Source organism: Erythrolamprus reginae, chromosome Z (assembly GCF_031021105.1).
Source record: "Erythrolamprus reginae isolate rEryReg1 chromosome Z, rEryReg1.hap1, whole genome shotgun sequence".
Taxonomy (NCBI): Eukaryota; Metazoa; Chordata; class Lepidosauria; order Squamata; family Dipsadidae; genus Erythrolamprus; species Erythrolamprus reginae.
The window spans coordinates 149602287-149624534 of NC_091963.1; the positions used below are offsets into that span (position 1 = coordinate 149602287).

The window sequence follows — 22248 nt, forward strand, 5'->3', positions numbered from 1 at the left end:
TATTCTATTCTAATCCTGCCCAGTCCATTGCATATATTTTATTCTATTCTATTCTATTTCTATATTCTATTCTTTTCCCTCCTATTATTTCACTCCATATATTTCATTCCACTCCATTTTTCTATTCTATTCTATTCTATTCTATTCTCTATTCCTATATTCTCTTCCATTCCATTCCAGATTTTCTTTTCTCTTCTTTTCTCTATTCTATACTCTTCCTATTCCTACCTTCTATCCTCTATTCTATCTCTGTGCACTTAAAAAGGCCACCGACTTACTTGAGCAGGACCCCTGTGCTGTCGCTCTCAAAGGAGTCGTCATCTTTGCGTTCCAAGGACTCCAGCAAGGCGGCCGTACCCCCTGCGAGGGAGAGAGGACAAAGAGGGCAGCTGAAAGCAGGCTCGGCTTCCAGGAGTACTTCTGTAGGGGAAGGAGCAGCAGAAGCCGGAAGGGGAGTGACTTTAGGCCTAGAATCCTTAGGTAGCCACAAGGGAACTAAATCCAACCTCCCTTAAATTCCGTGGATCCTTATCAAACTCCTAGCAAATGCCAGCTGTTAGTTGAGAAGATTTTAGCAATCGAGCAGTTTAGTTAGAAGATTCCCGCATAGAGGCTTTCAGCAATAAAGCATCTAATTGGACCTTCACATGTGGCCCTGGTCTTTCTCATCAGACAGCTTTCCCGATCAGTTTCCGGTCACAATTCAAAGTGTTGATTATGACCTATAAAGCCCTTCATGGCATGGGACCAGAATATCTCCGGGACCGCCTTCTGCCGCACGAATCCCAGCGACCGGTTAGGTCCCACAGAGTGGGCCTTCTCCGGGTCCTGTCGACTAAACAATGTCATCTGGCGGGACCCAGGGGAAGAGCCTTCTCTGTGGCGGCTCCAGCTCCCCCCAGAAATTAGGATTGCCCCCACCCTCCTTGCCTTTTGGAAACTCCTTAAAACCCACCTCTGCCGTCAGGCATGGGGAAATTGAAACATCTCCCCCTTGCCCATGTAGTGCCTGTGTATGATTCGACTGTGTGCTTGTTTTTTATATATTGGGGTTTCTTTTGGATTTTTTAACCTAAAACTGTAATTTAGATTGCTAAATATTAGATTTGTTACTATGTATTGTTTTTTACCATTGTTGTGAGTCGCCCCGAGTCTGCGGAGAGGGGTGGCATATAAATCCAATAAATCTAATCTAATCTAATCTACCACAACTACAACGCTCCCTACAACTCTCAACAAAGCAAGAGAGAAGTGCGAGATCAAAGACTTCAGGGATCCCATTGCAATGGCCTGCCACCCTCAAACACATCACTACTGTCAGAGCCGTTCCCCTGTTCCCCAATTTTAGCATCAAACAGAACCCATCACCCTAGGTGGGGGATGAAGGGCATCTCAATCCAACTCTTACGATACAAAGTCATTAAACTGGGGGGGCTCTGTTTTGTGAAATAAAATCAACTCTCTTAGCCAATTTGGTCTAGTGGTTAAGGCGCCAGGCTAGAATTTGGGAGTTCTAGTCCTTCGTTAGTCATGAAAGCCACTGGGTGACTTTGGGCCAGCCAAGATGGTAAATTTGGTTTTCCGCCTTCGACACAAAAGCCAGTGAGTGTCACCAGGCGATAGTGACTTCTAGTCTCGCCTTAGTCATGAAAGCCAAAGTCTAGAAGATTATTATTATTATTTATTAGATTTGTATGCCGCCCCTCTCCGAAGACTCGGGCGGCTAACAACAATATAAAAAGACAATGTAAACAAATCCAATGTTAAAAACAATCTAAAAAACCCCAATTTAAAGAACCACTCATACATACAAGCATACCATGTATAAATTCAATTCCCCTATGCCTGACGACAGAGGTGGGTTTTAAGGAGCTTGCGAAAGGCAAGGAGGGTGGGGGCAACTCTGATATCTGGAGGGAGCTGGTTCCAGAGGGTCGGGGCCGCCACAGAGAAGGCTCTTCTCCTGGGTCCCGCCAAACGACATTGCTTAGTCGACGGGACCCGGAGAAGGCCAACTCTGTGACTTCTGGTCTCGCCTTAGTCATGAAAGCCACTGGGTGACTTTGGCTCAATCACCAGGAGATTGTGAGGTCTAGTTACACCTTAGGCCTCCCTCTCTCTCTCAGCCCAACCCACCTCACAGGATTGTTGTGGGGAAACTGGGGATAGAAAGGAATATTCTGCCCATTTCCCACCTTGTTGTGTATAAAAATAATACAAGCACATTTCTAAATGCAATAAATAAAATATCCATTGTCGGATCCCTATAGGCGTGGAATAAGAAAAAGGATTTTATCGATCCCTTCCTTTCCCATCCCACCCAGGCCATTCCCCGCTCCCCAATCTCACCAGGTCCATCTCTGGATCCTCGCAACATGTTCTGCAAGTGGCACCGCACGTTCTGCATCTCTGAAATGTAGCGGGACTCGCCTGCGGCACCCTACAAAAAACAGGATAGGTTTAGCCTAACCCCACAAAGCTTTCCTGAAATCCAGTGGGGATTTTAGAAGTTCTAAAGGTCTTCTTTTTTCTCCTATTTATCGATAGTTATCCCCAACAAAAAATAATTCCGGTTTCAAATTAAGACCCATCTCTAAAATCTCCTCCAGCCATTGCCTTCCCCCCCCCCCCCCAATAGTCTCCTCCTTTCTGACATTCCCAGCACATATGACAATATGTTCCAATGGTTTTTTGGCATTTCCAACATATTTCTGATACATTTTTATTCATTTTGGCCAGTCGAAGATATATCTTGACTGTAAAAAATACGACTTCAGTAACCGAGTTGTCGAAGCGTGGAACTCATTACCGGACTCCATAGTGTCATCCCCAAACCCCCAACACTTTACCCTTAGATTATCTACGGTTGACCTCTCCAGATTCCTAAGAGGTCAGTAAGGGGCGAGTACAAGCGCACTAGAGTGCCTTCCGTCCCCTGTCCTATTGCTCTCCTATATCTCCTATACCTTTCTTCTATTCCTATATCTCTTCTTCTATTCTTTCATTGATATGTTCTATTCCTATACCTTCTTTTTGATTCTTTCTTAGATATATTTTACTATGAGTATCTCCTCTATAACCTTCTTCATGTATTTTACTATGTGTATATAGGTATATACCCACTAAAACCCTCATTGTGTATTGGACAAAATAAAAAAATAAATAAAAATAAAAATAAAATAAATAAATCTAATGCTACATATCATAACCGCAAGGATAGCATACGCCCAGAAATGGAAAAATAAAGACGTTCCTACAGAAGAAATTTTACTTAAAATACTAACGTGCAGAAATGGACAGACTGACGTTAAAGGACAAATTAGACACAGATTATTACGAAACCTGGAACAAATTACGAAGGTCACCCAGAAAGTAATGCACCACATTTTGTTTCTCAGCCTACAGTAATGGTATGACTGCGAAACTTTAGATATACATTATTTGAATTGTCAGGAGTGCGTGGGCAAATTTTGCGTTTTTTCAGACAGACAGCATAGCTACAGCAGTGTTTCGAAATGGCGTCTGTAAGTGATGTATGTTACAAGCAGTGTGTCATCGCTGAATTTCTCACTGTGGAGAAATTGTTGGGAACATTCACAAACGTTTGTGTACAATTTATGAAGAATCTGCAGTCGACAGAAGTACGGTTAGTCGCTGGGCATAGAGTGTGAGGCCATTAGACAGTACAGAAAAGGCTACATGACCAGAACAAAGAGTGGTACCAACAGGGCATACATGCCCTTGTGTCTCGCTGGAGAAAGGCCATAGAACGGGACGGAGATTACGTGGAAAAATAGGGAGTGTAGAAGAAACCTCATTCTTTCTTGTGTGTAAGTTTCAATGTGTTCAATAAATAGTTGTTGAAGAAAAAAAATGTGGTGCATTACTTTCTGGGCGACCCTCGTATATAATTGGATAGAGAGGAGAACCAAGATTAACGATTAGAAAATATGAAGAAAAAATTACAAATAAACCAAAATCAGGGTATCAGAAAAAAATTAATAAAAGGGGGAGAAGGGAACAATTAATGTAAATAGTGAATAGACCGTCATGTACCTTTTCTTTTTTTTATTGTTATCTGTCTGTATTGTATTACAAGTGTTCCCTCGATTTTCGCGGGGGATGCGTTCCGAGACCGCCCGCAAAAGTCAAATTTCCACGAAGTAGAGATGCGGAAGTAAATACACTATTTTTGGCTATGAACAGTATCACAAGCCTTCCCTTAACACTTTAAACCCCTAAATTGCAATTTTCCATTCCCCTAGCAACCATTCAGATTATTACTCACCATGTTTATTTATTAAAGTTTATTTTTAAAAAAATTTATTAAAGGCAGACGAAAGTTTGGCGATGACATATGACGTCATTGGGTGGGAAAAACCATGGTATAGGGGGAAAACCCACGAAGTATTTTTTAATTAATATTTTTGAAAAAACGTGGTATAAACTTTTCACGAAGTTCGAACCCACGAAAATCGAGGGAACACTGTACACCATTTTTGACTATGGACAGTATCACAAACCATCCTTTAACACTTTAAACCCCTAAATTACCATTTCCCATTCCCTTAACAACCATTTACTCACCATTATTACTGGTACTCACCACTGAATAAAACACTTAATGATCCTGATATTAATAAACATAATTATTTATTAATAATTATTTTTTTGTTATTTATTTGCAAAAAATATTAGTTTGGTGATGATGTATGACATCATCGGGTGGGAAAAACCGTGGTATAGAAAAAAATTCCGCGAAGTATTTTTTAATTAATATTTTTTGAAAAACCGTGGTATGGGCTATTCATGAAGTTCGAACCCGCGAAAATCGAGGGAACACTGTATATCGTGATGTATGTGTTATGTTTTTAAAGTTTTTTTTTTAAAAAGATGTCCCAAAAGTCTCTTTCTCACCTGCCTAAGTGCACTGGCCTCCACTCCGGCAGAAAGCCGGTGGCTCAGCTCTTCCGCCAAGGTCTCCAGATCGACGTCGGACTCTATGGCTTTTCTAGCCAAGGCCGAGCCGTGCTGTCCCTCCAGCCGAGACGAGGCCAGCGCCTCGGCCTGCTGGCTCTGGTGCAGGGAGGCGTAGAGCTGGGTGGTGACTTTGGAGGAATATGGGGTGGCCAGCTGAGAAGAGGGCACCTGCTGCCCAGGGGTGGGGGGGTCCGAGGCTGGCAGAAGCTCCATGTCGCTTAAGAGTTCGTCGCTGTGCAGGGAGGAGCTCAGGGCTCTCCGGAGGCCCTTCTCAGCCATGGTCTTGAGGTCCTAAGCGAAGAGCTGGAGGCAGCACAAGCATTCTGAGCTCAGAAGGCCGGAACGTTTGTCATAATGGAGCCCCAAACGTCAGCAGCGGGAGGCTGGAACCATCGCCAAGAAAGTAGTTCCTTGTTCCCAAACTGATTCCTGGGAAAGAAAGAAAGAAAGAAAGAAAGAAAGAAAGAAAGAAAGAAAGAAAGAAAGAAAGAAAGGAGGGAGAGAGGGAGGGAAGGAAGGAAGGAAGGAAGGAAGGAAGGAAGGAAGGAAGGAAGGAAGGAAGGAAGGAAGGACATCATCATCATCATCACCACTACTATCATCGTCGTCACCATCCAAGAAAGATTAGGGGAAAGATTAAATTTTCAGTTCAATTTATTAGATTTGTATGCCGCCCCTCTCCAAAGACTCAAAAGCAACATGAGAAAATATTATTTGACTGAAAGAGTAGTAGATGCTTGGAACAAACTTCCAGCAGACGTGGTTGGTCAATCCACAGGAACTGAATTTAAACCTGCCTGGGATAAACATAGATCCATCCTAAGATAAAATACAGAAAACAGTATAAGGGCAGACTAGATGGATCATGAGGTCTTTTTCTGCTGTCAGTCTTCTATGTTTCTATGTTTCTAAATCTAATAAAATTTCACATCTGCTATACATGGGTAACCTGAAGCTGTATGGAAAAACTGAAATTGAAATCCACTCTGTGACCAACACTGTCTGAATCTTTAGCACTGATATCAACATGGAGTGATATGGTTTAGATCAGTGTTTCCCAACCTTGGCAACTTGAAGATATTTGGAATGCTGGCTGGGGAATTCTGGGAGTTGAAGTCCAAATATCTTCAAGTTGCCAAGGTTGGGAAACACTGGTTTAGATAAATGTGCCACCGTAGCACTAAAGAAAGGTAAAATCACTGAAAGCGTGGGCATGCCTAATGGTCAAGCCATAAAGCGTCATCAGCCAGGGGCCTATAAATTCCTGGGCATACTACAACTGAACAACATCAAACAGGGTCATGTGAAAAACGTGGTCAGCAAAGAATACACATTCAGAAAAATTCTCAAAAGCAAGCTCCATGGAGGCAATACCATCAAGGCCATAAACACATGGGCTTTACCTGCTGGTATAATAAACTGGACACAGGCTGAACTAGACAATTTGGACAGAAAAACAAGAAAACTCATGACCATTCACTATTCACTTCACCCTTTTACGAGAAACATAGATGATTGACAGCAGAAAAAGATCTCCTGGTCTATCTAGTCTGCCCTTATACTATTTCCTGTATTTTATCTTAGGATGGATCTGTTTATCCCAGGCATGTTTAAATTCAGTTACTGTGGATTTACCAACCACGTCTGCTGGAAGTTTGTTGCAAGCATCTACTACTCTTTCAGCAAAATAATATTTTCTTGTGTTGCTTTTGATCTTTCTGTACTGATGTCGACAGACTATATCTGCCCAGAAAATCCGTTAGCAGAGCACTTTTACAAGTAAAACAAACAAAAGAAAAACACGCATTGGCAAAATACAGAAAGTGAAGAACCTGTATTGATTGAAGTAAACAACCGGAAGCTTCTGAAAGCACAGCAGACAAAGAACCAGTATAGGAAAACTACAATGCAAACCAGAACTGACAGCTGGCGCAATAAATCTTTGCATGGGTAGTTTCTCGACAAGATTGAAGGAAAAGTTGATAAGGAGAAGACCTGGTTATGGCTCACTAATGGAACACTGAAGAAGGAGACAGAAGGTTTGATTCTTGTAGCCCAGGAGTGCAAGCAATCTGAATAAATACAATCAAGGCCAGGATCGAAAAATCACCCAATGACCCCAAATGCAGACTTTGCAAGGAAGCTGATGAAACAATTGATCATATCCTTAGCATCTGCAAGAAAATTGCACAGCCCAAGGAGCTGCTGATTCAGTTCTACAGAGGAATCATTGAGTCTGTCATCTGCACCTCTATAACCATCTGGTTTGGTGCTGCAACCCAACAAGACCGACACAGACTTCAGAGGAGAATCAGAACTGCAGAAAAAACAATGGCTGCCAACCTGCTTTCCATTGAGGACCTGTAGACTGCACGAGTCAAAAAGAGGGCGGGGAAAATATTTACTGACCCCTCACATCCTGGACACAAATTGTTTCAACTCCTACCCTCAAAACGTCGCTACAGAGCACTGCACACCAAGACAACTGGACACAAGAACAGTTTTTTTCCGAACGCCATCACTCTACTAAACAAATAATTCCCTCAACACTGTCAGACTTTCTACTAAATCTGCACTTCTATTCTACTAGTTTTTCTCATCATTCCTATCACCCATTTCCTCCCATGTTGACTGTATGACTGTAACTTGTTGCTTATATCCTAAGATTTTTATTAATATTGCTTCTTCATTGCTTATTTGACCCCTATGAGAATCATTGTGTTGTACCACATGATTCTTGACAAATGTATATTTTATTTTATGTACGCTGAGAGCATATGCACCAAGACAAATTCCTTGTGTGTCCAATCACACTTGGCCAATAAAAAATCTATCTATCTATCTATCTATCTATCTATCTATCTATCTATCTATCTATCTATCTATCTATCTATCTACAAACATAGGTACAACTATGTGGCCCAGATGCTTCATTGGAACCTGTACCATAAATCCCACCTACCAATAGTAAAGAACTGGTGGGATCATAAATCTGAGAAAGTAGTTGAAAGCAAACAGGCCAAAATACTTTGGGACTTTCGAATTCATGGTTTTGGAACACAATGCACTGGACCTCACAACTGTGGAAAAGAAAAAAGTGTGGATCATTGATGTCACCATACTAGGTGACTAATCGAATTGATGAAAAACATCAGGATTTTAAAACTGAACGACCACTCTGGCATAAACCAATACAGGTGATCGCAGTGGTAATCAGCACACTGGATGCTATGTTGTGCCAAAAGACCTCAGCCGGCATTTGAAAACAAGAAACATTGACAAAATCATGACGTCAGTTGCAAAAGGCCACCATACTTGGATCTATGCACATCATATGAAAACACATCACACAGTCCTAGATGCTTGGGAAGTGTACGACTTGTGAGACAAAATCCAGCATATCAATCTTGTTTGCTGTGTACAGTGTTCCCTCGATTTTCGCGGGGGATGCATTCCAAGACCGCCCGCGAAAGTCGAATTTCCGCGAACTAGAGATGCGGAAGTAAATACACTATTTTTGGCTATGAACAGTATCCCCAGCCTTCCCTTAACATTTTAAACCCCTAAATTACAATTTCCCATTCCCTTAGTAACCATTTAGATTATTATTCACCATGTTTATTTATTAAAGTTTATTTTAAAAAATGTTTTTTAAAGGCAGACGAAAGTTTGGCAATGACATATGACATCATCAGGCAGGAAAAACCATGGTATAGGGGAAAAAACTGCGAAGTATTTTTTAATTAATATTTTTGAAAAACCGTGGTATAGACGTTCCGCGAAGTTCGAACCCACGAAAATCGAGGGAACAGTGTATTGCTGTTTTTTGTTAATAAAATAATAATAATAAAATAGAAGGTATTCAAATGGATTTAGTAGTTTTGTTTGCCTATCCAGTCCTACTCAAAGATCTGAGAGTTCAATCCTAGGTAGGGGCACAATGAGAATATATCTACCCCCCACAACAGACTAAGCTCACGACCTACAAGATCAACACCAAAATTAACAATGAAAAATATCTCCGAGCTCACAACAAAATTGAAGTTCTGCTATCCAGATTTCTCAGAGATGCCTTGATGAAAAGGCCAGCTGCCCCGAGCCCACGAGAAGGGCGGCCTATAAATCGAATCAATCAATCAATCAACATCCGAGAATTTGCGGCAGACTATTTCCAAAACCCAGAGCTGCCAGAAAAGATCAAGCAACAGGTGATGGATAAACTAAACCGGGCCATTTAAGGACCTCCTTATTTCCACGGAATTATTATATTTCTTGGAATATCTTTCCTTTTCATCAATTGTTAATAAACCCACAAAGCGCATGGAGGAAAAAAGAGAGAGAGAGAATATATCTGCCGCATTGGTGACATGAAGGGCATCCGGTCAGTAAAACGCTCAGCTTCATTCGGTTGCCCAAGATTGCACCCTGCACAGGATCACGGGGTTTTCAAAAGAAAGCGGTGAGTTGAAGGATGTCAGCTGTTGCAAGCCAAGCTGCCTGGTGTAATTGACCAATGTTGTTCCAGAGGTGCTCCAGATGTTTTCAGGGAATTGCAACCCAGCAAGGCACTTTGGACCCACCGGTGCTCCCTTGCTTGCTCTCTTTTGCCACCGTCGTTTTTTCCTCTTCTCTTTTGCATTTTAGGAGCCTCTCCACTTCTTTCTCTTCTCTTCCGCTGCCGGTTCTTCCACCACCTCTTCTCTTCCAGACATTTTGGGTTCCTTCAAGTGATTTATATTATTCATTATATTGATATGCCATCTGGCTGTCCAAGGCGTCACTTGAGCAGCTTGTAATATTGTAAAATTAATCGGATTTCGAGGAGGAAAATCACATAAAAAGTGGTTTTTGAGCTCAGGGAGGCTTTCCTCCTCTTCTTTTTCTCCCTGGTTTCTCCTCAGCCTGGCCCAGAATCAGCTACCCGGCCTTGGGAAGCTCTACTTGGGCAGGGAGAGGATCAATGATGGCCTGCTACCAGAATAGTAAAGTGCTAAGTTCCGGAAGCAATTTTCGAGATGTGCACGTACGAGATTTGGCCTCTGCAGATGCACAGCAACCAAAATCTTGTATGAAGATGCTCGTGCAAGTGGGATTTTGGTGATTTTTTGCTGATTTTTTGCTTCTGTGCATGCGCGGAAGCAAAAAATATCTGCGAAAATAGCCAAAATTTCTCTTGTACGTGAGTCCTCATGCAAGATTTCGCTTGCTGCACAGGCGCAGAAGCTAAATCTCGCAGTGACGGGCGCACGCCCTCGATGGCCTTGGAGGGCGCACCACTAGCACCTAAGGCAGCAGTCCTTCGCTGGAGAGGATGGGAGACCACCAGGAAATCCCATAAGGCACAGGGAGCAGTGAAAGCAAATGGGAAAATGCCATGGGCTGCAAAATGGCTTCTGGTTGACCCATCTCCCCTCAGGACCACCATCCCCCCTTGCACCCCTGGACCTTCCACAGCTGACCCACCACTTTGGACTCCATCTCCCATCATCCCCCACCAGGCTCCCAGGGAGGACGATGGGAGTTGGAGTCCTGCACATTTGTGGGGGGGAGGGGTGGCTCCGCCGCGCCCCTCCCCCATCCCAAAATGTAAACTGTCCCGTCCCCCCGAGCGCCTCTGTGCCCGTCATTTAATCTCCCTCGCCTCGGGTCCTTGCTTTGAGAACCCACTTTGTTGCCCCGTCGGGCTCTAGGACGCCATCCCCGCCGCTCCGGTCCTGCCTGGGCCCCCGGCTCGGCTCTTTCGCCCCCGCGAATCGCCGGGCAAGGCCTCAAGGCGGGAGCAACGTGAAGCCGACGCCGCCATTTTCCTCCCGGGCAAGCCTTCCCGTCGTACGGGCAAAGCCCACAGGAAAGGCGCATGCTCGGGAGAAGGGGCGGGCTGAAAAGCCGGGTGGGGCCAATCAGCGAGCGGGTAGCGGCGCGGAGTAGCCGGAAGTGAAGGACGTCGGGCCTGCAGGTTGTCATAGAGACGGGGAGCCGCGGCTGAGGTAAATATTTGGATTGGGGGTTCCTTCTCGCCCCCCCCCAAAAAAAAATCCGAGCGGAGGCGGGGGAGTGGATGATGGGTGGCGTTATACTCATGATGGGTGAATCGATATCCCTTTGTGTTGCCGGGGAAGTAGACTGATGGGGTGGAGATCTCTCCCGCAGCCTGGCTCTAACTTGGGGGTTCCCTGCCCCCCCTTTTCTCTCCCCCTCCCCACAGATGACGGTGCACAACCTCTACCTCTTCGACCGCAATGGCACCTGCCTTCATTACAGCGAGTGGAACCGCAAGAAGCAGGCCGGCATTTCCAAGGAGGAGGTGAGACTCCCCCATCGCCCACCCACCCCCAATGGAGGGGGAGGCAGAACTGCCCTCTGCACGTGCTCAGAGGCCTCGACGAGGCTCCTTTGGGAGGTGGTTCTCTTTGGGAACCCATAATAATAATAATAATAATAATAATAATAATAATAATAACAACAACAACAACAACAACAACAACAACAACAACAACAAAACAACAATACTACTATTATATTATTATTGTCTCTTTTATTCATTAAACATGAAATTCTGTCAATTGAACATTTTTAAAAGTGTTACAAATATCACTGATGTTATAATTAATTAATAATAAAAATAAATAATAAAGAAATTATTATTATTGCTGATATATATATAATATATTATATAGCAGATTATTATAATTCAGTCATCATTGCAAAATAGCTTGAAATAGATCTATACTAGTCTTCCTTTTCATTGTCAGCAAAAATATGTTATATTATTGCTGTGTTATATCATATTATATATTACAGATTATTATAATTCATTCATTATCATTGCAATTGTAATTAATTATTATTCTTATAATTAATTGCAGAAAATCACAACAGAAGCCCAGCCTGGGTAGTCCTCCAACATTAGTTGTTAATTGAGGCAGGTTTTGTTTGAAAATATATATATTCTTACTCCCATACAGACATTTTAACATATTTATCATCTCATTCCTCACTTCATTCTTTTACAATATCTTTACACATATATTTTTATATCCATCTGATTGCTTTATTAGTTCGCTGCTTTTTTTAACCCTCCTCTTTCCCCCCTCTCATACAGCCCTTCCTTCTCTTTCTTGTAACCTTCCCTTTCTTTTTCTCTTTCCAAACCTACTTCCCCTTGTAAGTGAGGCAGTTGTTAAGTGAGTTTTTGCTCACTTGGTTGATAAGTGGATCAGGCTTTCCCTTCGACTATGTCGGAAGGTCACAAAAGGGGATCGTGTGACACACACACCCCCCCCCAGGATGTTGCAGCGGTCATAAATATGAATTGCTTCATAGGTGTCTGGACTTTGATCACGTGACCACAAAGATGTTGCAACAGACATAAGTGTGAGAAAAACACTTGTAAGATACCTTTTTCAGTATAGTTGTGACTTAGGCAAATTGTTGCAAATCAAGGACTACCTGGGTTCAGATTATTTTATCATTAAAATAATTTAATTTATCGGCCGGCTGACCATCTTGCCACAGGGTAATTTAACAAGATTAAAAAGATAAATCTTCACAAAACCCATCAACTTACTATCACAATTGAGCCTGGACTTTATGTTGTTAAGTGAGACATTTGTGAAGCAAGTTTTGCCCCGTTTTATGACCTGTCTGGCCATGTTTATTAAGCAAATCAGAACTGTCATTAAGCAAGTGATAACAGTCGTTAAGTGAATCTGCCCCCCCCCCATTGACTTTGTCGGAAGCTCCCCAAATGGGATCACATGACTTTGGGACACAATAGTGGTCATAAGTACAATCCAGTAGCCAAGTATCTGAATTTTGATTGCGTGGCCTTTGGGGATGCTAGAAAAATCTTAGTCCTAAATCACATTTTTCAGTGCCACTGTAACTTTGAATGGTCACTAAATCAACCATTGTAAGTTGAGGACCACCTGTAAAGTACTATGCAGGGAGTCCTCAACATACGATCTCAATTGAGTATGACATTTCTGTTGCTAAATGCAAACACTTCATTCAGTGCATTTTGCTCCTTTTTAATGACCTGTCTTGCCATAGTTGTTAAGTGAGTGACTGGGTTTTTTAGTATCATGGGTTGTTAAACCAATCCAGGTTCCCCGGTGGGGCTTCACTCATCAGAAGGGTGAGCCTGGGTACACAGCGACCGTCATAAAGACAAACTCATTGACCAAATGTCCTGGAGGCACTGCAAACAGTCGTAAGTGGGATCACAGCCCAAGTCACTTTTTTTTCCAGTGCAACTTCAAATGTTCACTAAATGAACTGTTGTAAGTTGAAGGCTGTAATGTTAACTTGCCGTAAACCCACCTGGGATCTTTTGGAGTTGAGAGGGCTATCAAAAGGGTGCTAGAAGTAAAATAAAACCCCAACTGGCAGGAAGAGGACTAGCATGTGAGGTGTGGAACGCTTACCTTAGAGCAAGGTGTGCGCACATGCTCCATCCACACATGGGCATGGCCTTTCGCTCATGCACACATCTTCAAAACAAGCCTAAATAGAACATTATAGCACCAGAGAGGGTGGCTGGGCCTACCTTACTCGCAGGTTGCTACCATCAGTTTGCCCAAACCTGCAGAATGACACCTGTGACTAGCGTCCCCATTAAGCTGCCCCAAAAAACCCTCAATTTGCACTTTTCTGAAGGCCAACGAGTTGGGTCCCTATATGACCTATTAAAATTATATTTCAAAACCGAGAAGAATATGAACACTCCTCATTCCCAGACAATATGGCCGTTGACTGTGGGAGGGTAGGAGTTACAACTCCGTTAGCCCTAGGAACAAAGTCCCTGTCAGGTAGATGTACTGTTTAAAAAAAATATCTGCTGACTAAATCATTTAAAAAAAAAACCCAAACCCCTCACTTAGGAGATGTCCTACGCTTGATGTGACATCCCCAAAAGCTGATTTAACCTTCAACGCTTGCTGAGAGCGATTTCAGTTTGACCTGGCTTTTAAAAACACGTCTTTCTGATTGGGTGGCCTCGTGGTCGCTAATCTCTCCCGATATGAATCTTTCAAAAATTTGGTGGGGTTCCAAGGAAAGCAGGCAGGGCTTAGCTGTTAATGGATTAAAGAAACAACCCCCCCCCCAAAACACCCCTTTAAGCTGATTGAATGCCATGCTTACATGTGCTTCAGCAGCTGCCACTAACCTCAGATGGGCGAGAGGCACTGAGGGGCTTAGCTTTGTGCGTCTGCTTTCAGCCAGGTATCGGAGCTTCTTTAGCGACTGCTCTTTATCCTGTGGGTAGAGGGCAGAGGAAAAGCGGGCGCAAGTTGAATCAGAAATGCAGAAACTGGATAGAGCGGTAGGGCCCGGGAATCTACCATCCTGCCCGGTGCAGGAATCTAAATCCAACGTCCCATGGATGGATGGCCAAACCCTGCTGGGTACATCCAATGAAGAGGAAAATGCCCATCACTTACTGGGTCGTTGGTTCACCTTGAACTCAGAGGTCTTCACACTTGGCAACTTTAAGACTTGTGGACTCTTAACTCCTAGAATTCCCCAATTGGCCACATAGGGGTAACTTTCCTCATAGATGTAAAAGTAATATATACATGTTTTTTTGCTGAATTGAAAATTAAGGGAGACTAGGATAGATCTATTTCGGCCTTATTTTGGCCTCATCAGCTAGCCATACCCACTGGGACTTGAACCTGCAACCTTTGCCTTGTAAGCAGAGAATTATCCTCTAGGCCAGTGTTTTTCAACCAGTGTGCCGTGGCACACTAGTGTGCCGCGAGACATGGTCAGGTGTGCCGCGAAGCTCAGAGAGAAAGAAAGCAAGAGAGAGAGAAAGCAAGAGAGAAAGAAAGCAAGAGAGAGAGAGAAAGAAAGCAAGAGAGAGAAAGAGCGAGAGAGAGCAAGAGAACAAGAGAGAAAGAAAGCAAGAGAGAGAGAAAGAGAACAAGAGAAAGAGAGAGAGAGCAAGAGAGAGAAAGAGAGGGAGGGAAGGAGAGAGAGAAAGACATAGAGGGACGTAGGGAGGGAGAGAAAGAGAGCAAAAAAGAGAGGAATGAAGGAAGAGAAAGACAGAGGATGGAGAGAGAGAGAAGAGGACGGAAGGGAGAGAAAGATGGAGGGAGAAAGAAATAGAGCGAAGGGGAGGAAGAGAGAGAGAATTTTTTTTGTCCAAACTTTTTTTAGCTGCCCCCCCCCTCAATATGCCCCAGGGTTCGTAAATGTAAAAAATGTGCCGCGGCTCAAAAAAGGTTGAAAATCACTGCTCTAGGCTACAGTATCCAATCCCTTCAGCTCTGCACCAGGGAAGGGTTACATATATATATGATTGATTGATTGATTGATTGATTTGTATACCGCCCCCTCTCCATAGACTCGGGGGCGACTCACAAGAGCAATAGAACAATTCATAACAAATCTAATAATTTAAATATCTTCAGCAGAGTGAAACAAAGAGCTGGCTAGGGAATTAGCCATCCTGAGTCCCATTGGGAGTAGGCGGCAAAGAAGTTGACTAACTGAATGAATGAATGAATAAATAAATAAATATTGGGAGTTGAAGTCCACAAGTCTTAAAGTTGCCAGGTTTGAGGACCCCTGCTCGAAACTGCTCCAAATTGTGAGGAAATGTCAGAGGTGACCAACCCAAACCCACCCATCTACGGTTCAGGCCCAACTATTGTTCTCTGCCTACGATACAGGAACCTTCCACAGATTGGCAGTGTTTGCATAGGAATGACCAGATAAGGCTGCCCCGAGTTCTTGGAGAGGGATGGCATAGAAATCCAATTAATAAATAAATAAGGCTCTAAGGCAATGGTTCTCAACCTGGGGGTTGGGACTCCTTTGGGGGCCCAACAACCGTTTCACTGGGGTCACCTAAGATCATGGGAAAAGACAGGGTGTTAGGAACTAAAGCTTCTATTCTGGTGCCTTGGAACATATTTTTACAACCCGACCAATCAGTGGGGGTGTAAGAGAATTGGCACTAGACTTATGGTTGGGGGTCACCACAACATCAGGAACTGTACTAAGGGATTGCAGCATTAGAAAGGTTGAGAACCACTGGTCGAAGATGAGAGTATCCAATCTTGGAAAATTTTAAGACTTGTGGATTTTAGCTTCTAGAATTCCGCAGCCAGGAGGGTTTAATCAGAATTCAGCATGGATAGGATAAGAACAAATGTACCCCCCTCCCTTTTTGGGGGGGGGAACTTTCTTAGTAGATAGTGGGAATGTGGTAGATGTAATATACCTTTGATTTCAGCAACGTGGGAGGGAAAAGACCCATAATAAATTAAATTAATAAACAAATTAGAGGTGAGCTAGACAATATGACAATTCAATGGGAAAGTAATGTGCTGGTTGAGGGATTCTGGGAGTTAAAGTCCACAAGTCTTAAAAGTTGGGGGAGGACCCCTTCTCCCCCCGCCCGCTCTAAGGCATTCAGGGGAGATTACACCTAGTCCTTTTGTGTTTGCACAGTGAGTGGAGGCTACTTCCTCGACTTATTGATTGATTTATTTTATTTTATTTCTATGCCACCCCTCTCCTCAAGAAAAATACAGTGTCTAGAAATCTAACTCTAAAAACATCCTAAAATTGCAATCTCTTAAAACTAGTCGCTCACATTTATTTACCCAATCATGTACTTATGTTCATTCATCGGTAAATTAGTGTCCACAAGCCTCTCTGGGATTCTAGCTCAACATTATGGGGGGGGGGGGGGGGTTGCAAATCTGCCATCCCGTAATTTTAATTCACAATTTCTGGGTCGTGCACGACTCAAGCCCCGATATCTGCACAGGAAAGGTTTTCCAACAACACAAGGAGCATAGGAGCGCATAGTGTTGCCCTCTGGTGCTCAGCCGCAGGGGAAGGGCTGACCTTGACAGACAGTCTCCTCTAAAGGCTTTCTGGGCCCTGCCTGCAGAGTCTGAAGCCTGAAGCTGCATTTTATTTTTATTTACATTTTTCTTTTGTCCCTCCCGCTGTGTTGCGCAGCAATAGAGACCTTAAATAAACCAGTATGTCCTCTTGGCTTGAATTGCATTCCTTCCTGGTGCAAGGTGGTCCCAAAGAATGACAAAAAAAAAAAATGTGTCTCCCCCAACCACCCGTCCCCAGACTTGGCATTTTTAAAATTAGAATTTAACCTGGAATTAAGGAGAAAATCTCTTTGTTGGCAAGAAGTATCTCAGCCAGCCCTGGATTTGAAACCATCACAATTGAGCTCCTGAAATTCCATGGCTGAGCCAGAGATGTGAGTTTTGCTGCCCCCTTTTATGACTTATCTTGCCAGGGTCATTAAGTGAACCTGGATTTCCCCCTCGACTTTGCTGGTCGGAAGGTCAGAGAAGGGGATTATGTCGCACACTCACACACACAAAGGACACGGTGACCAGCCTAAATACTAGCCAGTTGTCGAGCATCCAAATTTTGATCCCGTGACTGCAGAGATGCTGACAACGGTTATACATGTGAAACAAGTCACTTTTTTTTTCAGTGCCATCGTAACTTTGAGCGGTCACCAAACAGAAGTTTGTAAGTTGAGGAGCAAATGTAATCAGGGGAACTATTTGTCACCAGAAGTTTTGGCTGCTCTCTCACTGGAGGTTTTGAAGAAGAGATTAGACAGGCATTTGTCTAGCATGCTCTAAAGGGTCTCCTGCTTGAGCAGTGGGTTGGAATAGAAGACCTCCATGGTCCCTTGTAATTCTTTTACAGGTAGTCCTCGACATACCCCTTCGCATATGCAGTAATATGACAGAGATGGGGGAGGTAGGGAGAGAGAGAGAGAGAAAGAAAGGGAGGGAGGGAAGGAAGAGAAAGATATAGAGAAAGAAAGAGGGAGAGAAAGAAAGAAAGAGGGGAAGGAAGGAAGAGAAAAAGAGAGGAAGAAAAGAAAGGAAGGAAGAAAAAGGAGAGGGGAGAGAAAGAAAAAAAGGAAGGGAGGAAGGAAGGAAAAGAAAAAGAAAGATGTAGGCAGAGGAAGAGAGAAAGGGAAGAAAGAGAAAGGAGAGAGGAAGGGAGGGAGGGAGGAAGAAAAGAGAAAGGGGGGAGGAGAGAGAAAAAGGGGAGGGAGCTTTATTTATTTATTTATTAGATTTGTAGCTAGTGAATGAATGAATACATACGTACATGCATACAAAAAAACAAACAAAATTATGCATTTACCCACATGTGCTGTGTAACGCAGAGCGGACTATAACAGCCCCTCATCCCTTCTCTCTCTCTTTCTCCCTCCCTCTCTCCTTGCTCTGCTCCCCATCCCAGGAATTCAAGCTGATGTACGGGATGCTGTTCTCCATCCGCTCCTTCGTTAGCAAAATGAGCCCTGTGGATATGTATCCTTTCTCCCATCCTGCCACACAATCTCTTGAGAGCGGGGGGGGGGGGAAGGACCCCACAGGTGTGTATGGGGGGGTCGTGTTTCTTCCTAGTTATACCCGAAGCTGCCCTTGCAAGATTGACAGGTGTGGATCATCCAAGAGGGCGTTTCCCTTAACGTCCCGCTCCGCAGGAAGGACGGCTTCCTCTCCTTCCAGACTAGCAAGTACAAGCTGCACTATTACGAGACGCCCAGCGGACTCAAGGTGGTCATGAACACCGACCTGGGAGTGGGCAACATCCAGGACATCCTCCACCAGATCTACAGCTATGTGAGCGGTTGTGTGTTGTGTGTGTGTCCCCCACCCCACTTTTACGATACAGGTAGTCCTCGTTTTACAACTAGAGTTGGGGCCCGAGTTATCTAGCGTTAAGCAAGCCAGCCATTTGTTAAAATGGAGTTGTGCCCAACATAACAGCTGAGTTATTTAAAGCTCGAAGGCATTTAAAAAAGGAAATTTTTGGCCGTGGTCACTTCCAGCTTTTCTACGGAAAGTGGGGGGAGGGGACCCTCTAAAAAAGAAAAATGAAGTCTCAGCAAGTTTAGAGAATCTTTTTGAACTGTCATCTAAAACGATTGGGGAATCATAATAAGCAGAATGAAAAAGGTTCCAGCAATAGAAGAAAAAAATATTCGTAGCTCAAGGTTAAGTGGGGGCTCTTGGGGGGCTCGCTGAGCTTAGGAGTTTCCTTGTAGATGTTTCACGACTGAACTAGGAAACGTCATCAGTGCTAGAAGGGGAATGGGGTTCGTGAAGAAGAGGAAGAAGAAGATAAGAGCAAAGAAGAGGAAGATAAGGAAGAGATGAGGAGAAAGACTGGTTTCCTTGATGCTTTCTGGGCTGGGTAATTTCTTTGCAGATGTTTCACGACCAAACTAGGGAATGTGATCAGTGCTAAAAGGGAGTGAGGTCTGTGGAGTGGGAAGGAAGACAGGGAGGACTATGGGCTCCTTGGTGCTGGTTTTCTTGCTGACAATTCACTACCATGGCAGGCAACGAGTCTACAGAGAGGGGCGGCATACAAATCTAATAAATAAATAACAGCCTCAGTGCTGGAAGGAAGCAGGATTCTCTCCCTAAAGAGCAAAGGGATGAGGTTATCTAGTTAAAAAGTTTCTTTTCATTCATTCCTGTTAAGAAAGGTCTACACCAATGATGGCGAACCTTTTTCCCCTCAGGTGCCGAAAGAGTGTGTGTGCGCACTATGGCACATGTGCAAGTGCCTACACCCATAATTCAATTCCCAGCTTGCCCTGCCTCCTGGAGGCCCCCTAGAAACCGGAAATGACTTGTTTCCCAACTTCTGATGGGCCCAGTAGGCTCCCCAGACTCCAAAAGTTTCCTTCCCCATCCCTCTGGAGGCTCTCTGGAAGCCAAAAACACCCTCCCAGAGCCTTTGTGTGAGCCAAAAATCAGCTGGCCGGCACACACATGCACATTGGAGCTGAGCTAGGGCAACGGCTCACATGCCATAGGTTCGCCATCACTGGTCTACACCATAAATGCCTGCTTAATGGGGCGAGGGGGGGGAACAAATTGGACCCTTTGAGGGCCATAACCCTGCTCCATTTTTCACCTCTCAGCGAAATGGAAGGCCCGCTTACTACCCCCACCTCTGTTTCTCCCCTTCTCGCTTAGATTTACGTGGAGTACGTGGTCAAAAACCCACTCTGCAACTTAAACGAGAACATCCAGAGCGAGCTTTTTCAGAACAAGCTGGACAGCTTCGTCCGGGCTTTGCCTTTCTTCTCGGCTCGTGCAGGCTAGCTCTCTTTTTTCCTGACACCCCCACTTCCACCCACCCACCCACCCACCCACCCACAAGGACTCCGTGGAGCCCGAATGGTCTGGAAATAATATGCAAGGCTCATCATTCCCCGCGATGCTGGGCGCTTCCATTTCCTTTCACCAAGAATTGCACCCCCACCGGCGGCTGTTTCCCCTCCAAAGAACCGGATCTGGATGCTGTTCCATCACTGGATATAGCTCTATTTATAGTGGAATATTCTGATTTTTTTTTTTTAATAAATCGGATTTCATTGACTGCTTTGGGATTATTCGGACCATGGTTTTTCTCGTTCTTGTGCCATCTCGGTCACTTCGGGACTGTCTTTTGAGGGGATTGTCTCCCAAGGTTGTCATTCCCTTCGTTTGACTTTTAAATCGTTGCTGAACGGACGCAGCCCCCTGTTTTTCTCCTGCTTCTTGCTTTTCCTGGGCTTTGAGGTCCCGAAAACGGAAAGCAAAAATAGAAGCGTTTTAGTAGCAGAAGAAAATTCAGTCTTGGCAGCCTCGCTCAGAAAAAAATAAATATATATATACCTGGATGATTTGTTTGGGTGTATCTTTTTATTCCATGCGTCTTTCGGTCTGGGCGATTTGGAGCCAGTGTCTTGAATACACATGGTCCTCAACTTACGACAGTTAACAACGGCACAGAAAAGAATGAACGATGGCTGTTTTTGTCATACTCAACAGGCGTTGTGGTGTCCTCGGACTCACAAAGATGAAAATTCATACACTTGGCAACCGACTTCGTATTTATGATGGTTGCAGTATTTATTCCAGGATCACATGATTCACCTTTTGCGACCACCTCACTGGCAAAATCCGGGGCGGGGGGGGAATTCACTTAACGACTGTAGTTGTAACTTTTCAATTGGCTTAACCCCTGGGGCAAGAAAGGTCGTAAAATGGGGAAACTCACAACTGTCTCACTTTAACCTCAGGAATGTTGGGTTGTGGTCGTAAGTCAAGGACTCTATGTATCCTTGGCCACGCTGAGAGAGAATGAGTGGCAGGCCTTTGGGAGTTCCTTCTGGAACAGTGCCAGCAGGATGGAAATGGAAAAATGCCCCAATTTCCTGTGAATGCTGGCTTGAAATCTTGACCTTAACTCAGTTTCCGAGCCTCTGCTGTGCCGATCGATAACCCATCAAACCTCTGCTTTTAGGTTTCCCGGCCGTGGTTTTTCTCCCCGAAGTACATGGGCTGAGCCTCTGCAGGTTGTAGAGTAAACTCGCCGAATAATAACGCCATTGGAAGAGACTTTGGGGGTCATCTAGTCCATCCTTCTCTTTTAAGCAGGAAAGCAGATACCATTTTAAACAAGTGGCTGTCCAGTTTCTTTTTCAAAACCTTCTGTTGATGGAGCACCCACAACTTCTGGTGGCAAGCTGTTCCCCTGGTTAATTGTCCTCACTGGTAGGAAATTTCTCCTTAATTCCAGGTTGCTTCTCCCCTTGATCAATTTCCACCTGTTCTTTTTCGTCCTGCCTTCGGGGGCTCTGAAGAATAGATGGACCCCTAACTCTTCTTTGGGGCAGCCCCTCAAATACTGGAAGACTGCTACTATGTCCCCCCAAATTCATTCCTTCCATTAAACTAGACATCCCCAATTCCTGAAACCTAATTGTAGTCCCTTAAAACCATCCTGGTTGCTCTTCTCTGCAGTCTTTCCAGAGTTGTCTTTCCTTTTTAAAAAAATAATGCAGCTAGAAATGGGTTTTTGAGTTCCGGCAGTTCTTCCTTCAACGGGAAGTTTGTAGGATACTGTACTTAAATGGGAGCTTTCGATCTCGAGCTATTTACTGTATTTATTTTGCAGAAATTTCTGACACACCAAGACCTCTGCAAAGGAGATTTACACAGGAGTTACCTGTGAGGCCACCTAGGTTGATTTACTACTATAGTTGACACACACATACCCCATGGAATGGGATGCAATAGGAGAAGGAATAGAATAGAATAGGAACAAGATGAAGAAAGATTATAGAATAAGAATAGTATAAGAATAGAACAAGATCAAGGAATAGAGTAAGAATAAAACAACAAGATCAGGAATATAACAAGATCAAGGAATAGAATAAGAACAGAACAGAACAAGATCAATAGA

At 43.9% G+C, this 22248-nt stretch overlaps 2 protein-coding genes across 4 annotated transcripts in view; one reads left to right on the top strand and one right to left on the bottom strand.

Annotated features, from left to right (window-relative positions):
- Positions 1-10813, bottom strand: part of CNTROB (centrobin, centriole duplication and spindle assembly protein) — a 48688-nt gene extending 37875 nt beyond the window's left edge. The window contains exons 1-4 of one of the 2 annotated variants that reach the window (XM_070726554.1): positions 10648-10813; positions 4918-5409; positions 2350-2440; positions 279-360 (exon numbers count right to left, since the gene is read on the bottom strand). In XM_070726554.1, the coding sequence (XP_070582655.1) occupies positions 279-360; positions 2350-2440; positions 4918-5259 (515 nt within the window). In that variant the 5' untranslated portion in view covers positions 5260-5409; positions 10648-10813. The remainder of the gene's footprint in view (positions 1-278; positions 361-2349; positions 2441-4917; positions 5410-10647) is intronic. The other variant, XM_070726555.1, reaches the window with a different exon arrangement.
- Positions 10814-10877: 64 nt separating this feature from the next.
- TRAPPC1 (trafficking protein particle complex subunit 1) lies at positions 10878-20680 on the top strand. Of its 2 annotated transcripts, none has more exons than XM_070726716.1 (5): positions 10878-10967; positions 11186-11284; positions 18238-18308; positions 18485-18623; positions 19992-20680. In XM_070726716.1, exons 2-5 carry the CDS (start codon positions 11186-11188, stop codon positions 20118-20120), a joined length of 438 nt encoding a protein of 145 aa, XP_070582817.1. In that variant the 5' UTR covers positions 10878-10967; the 3' UTR covers positions 20121-20680. The 2 variants fall into 2 exon arrangements, with proteins under 2 accessions (XP_070582817.1, XP_070582818.1); XM_070726717.1 differs by lacking the exon at positions 10878-10967 and adding an exon at positions 10997-11066.
- The last annotated feature ends 1568 nt before the right edge of the window (positions 20681-22248 follow it).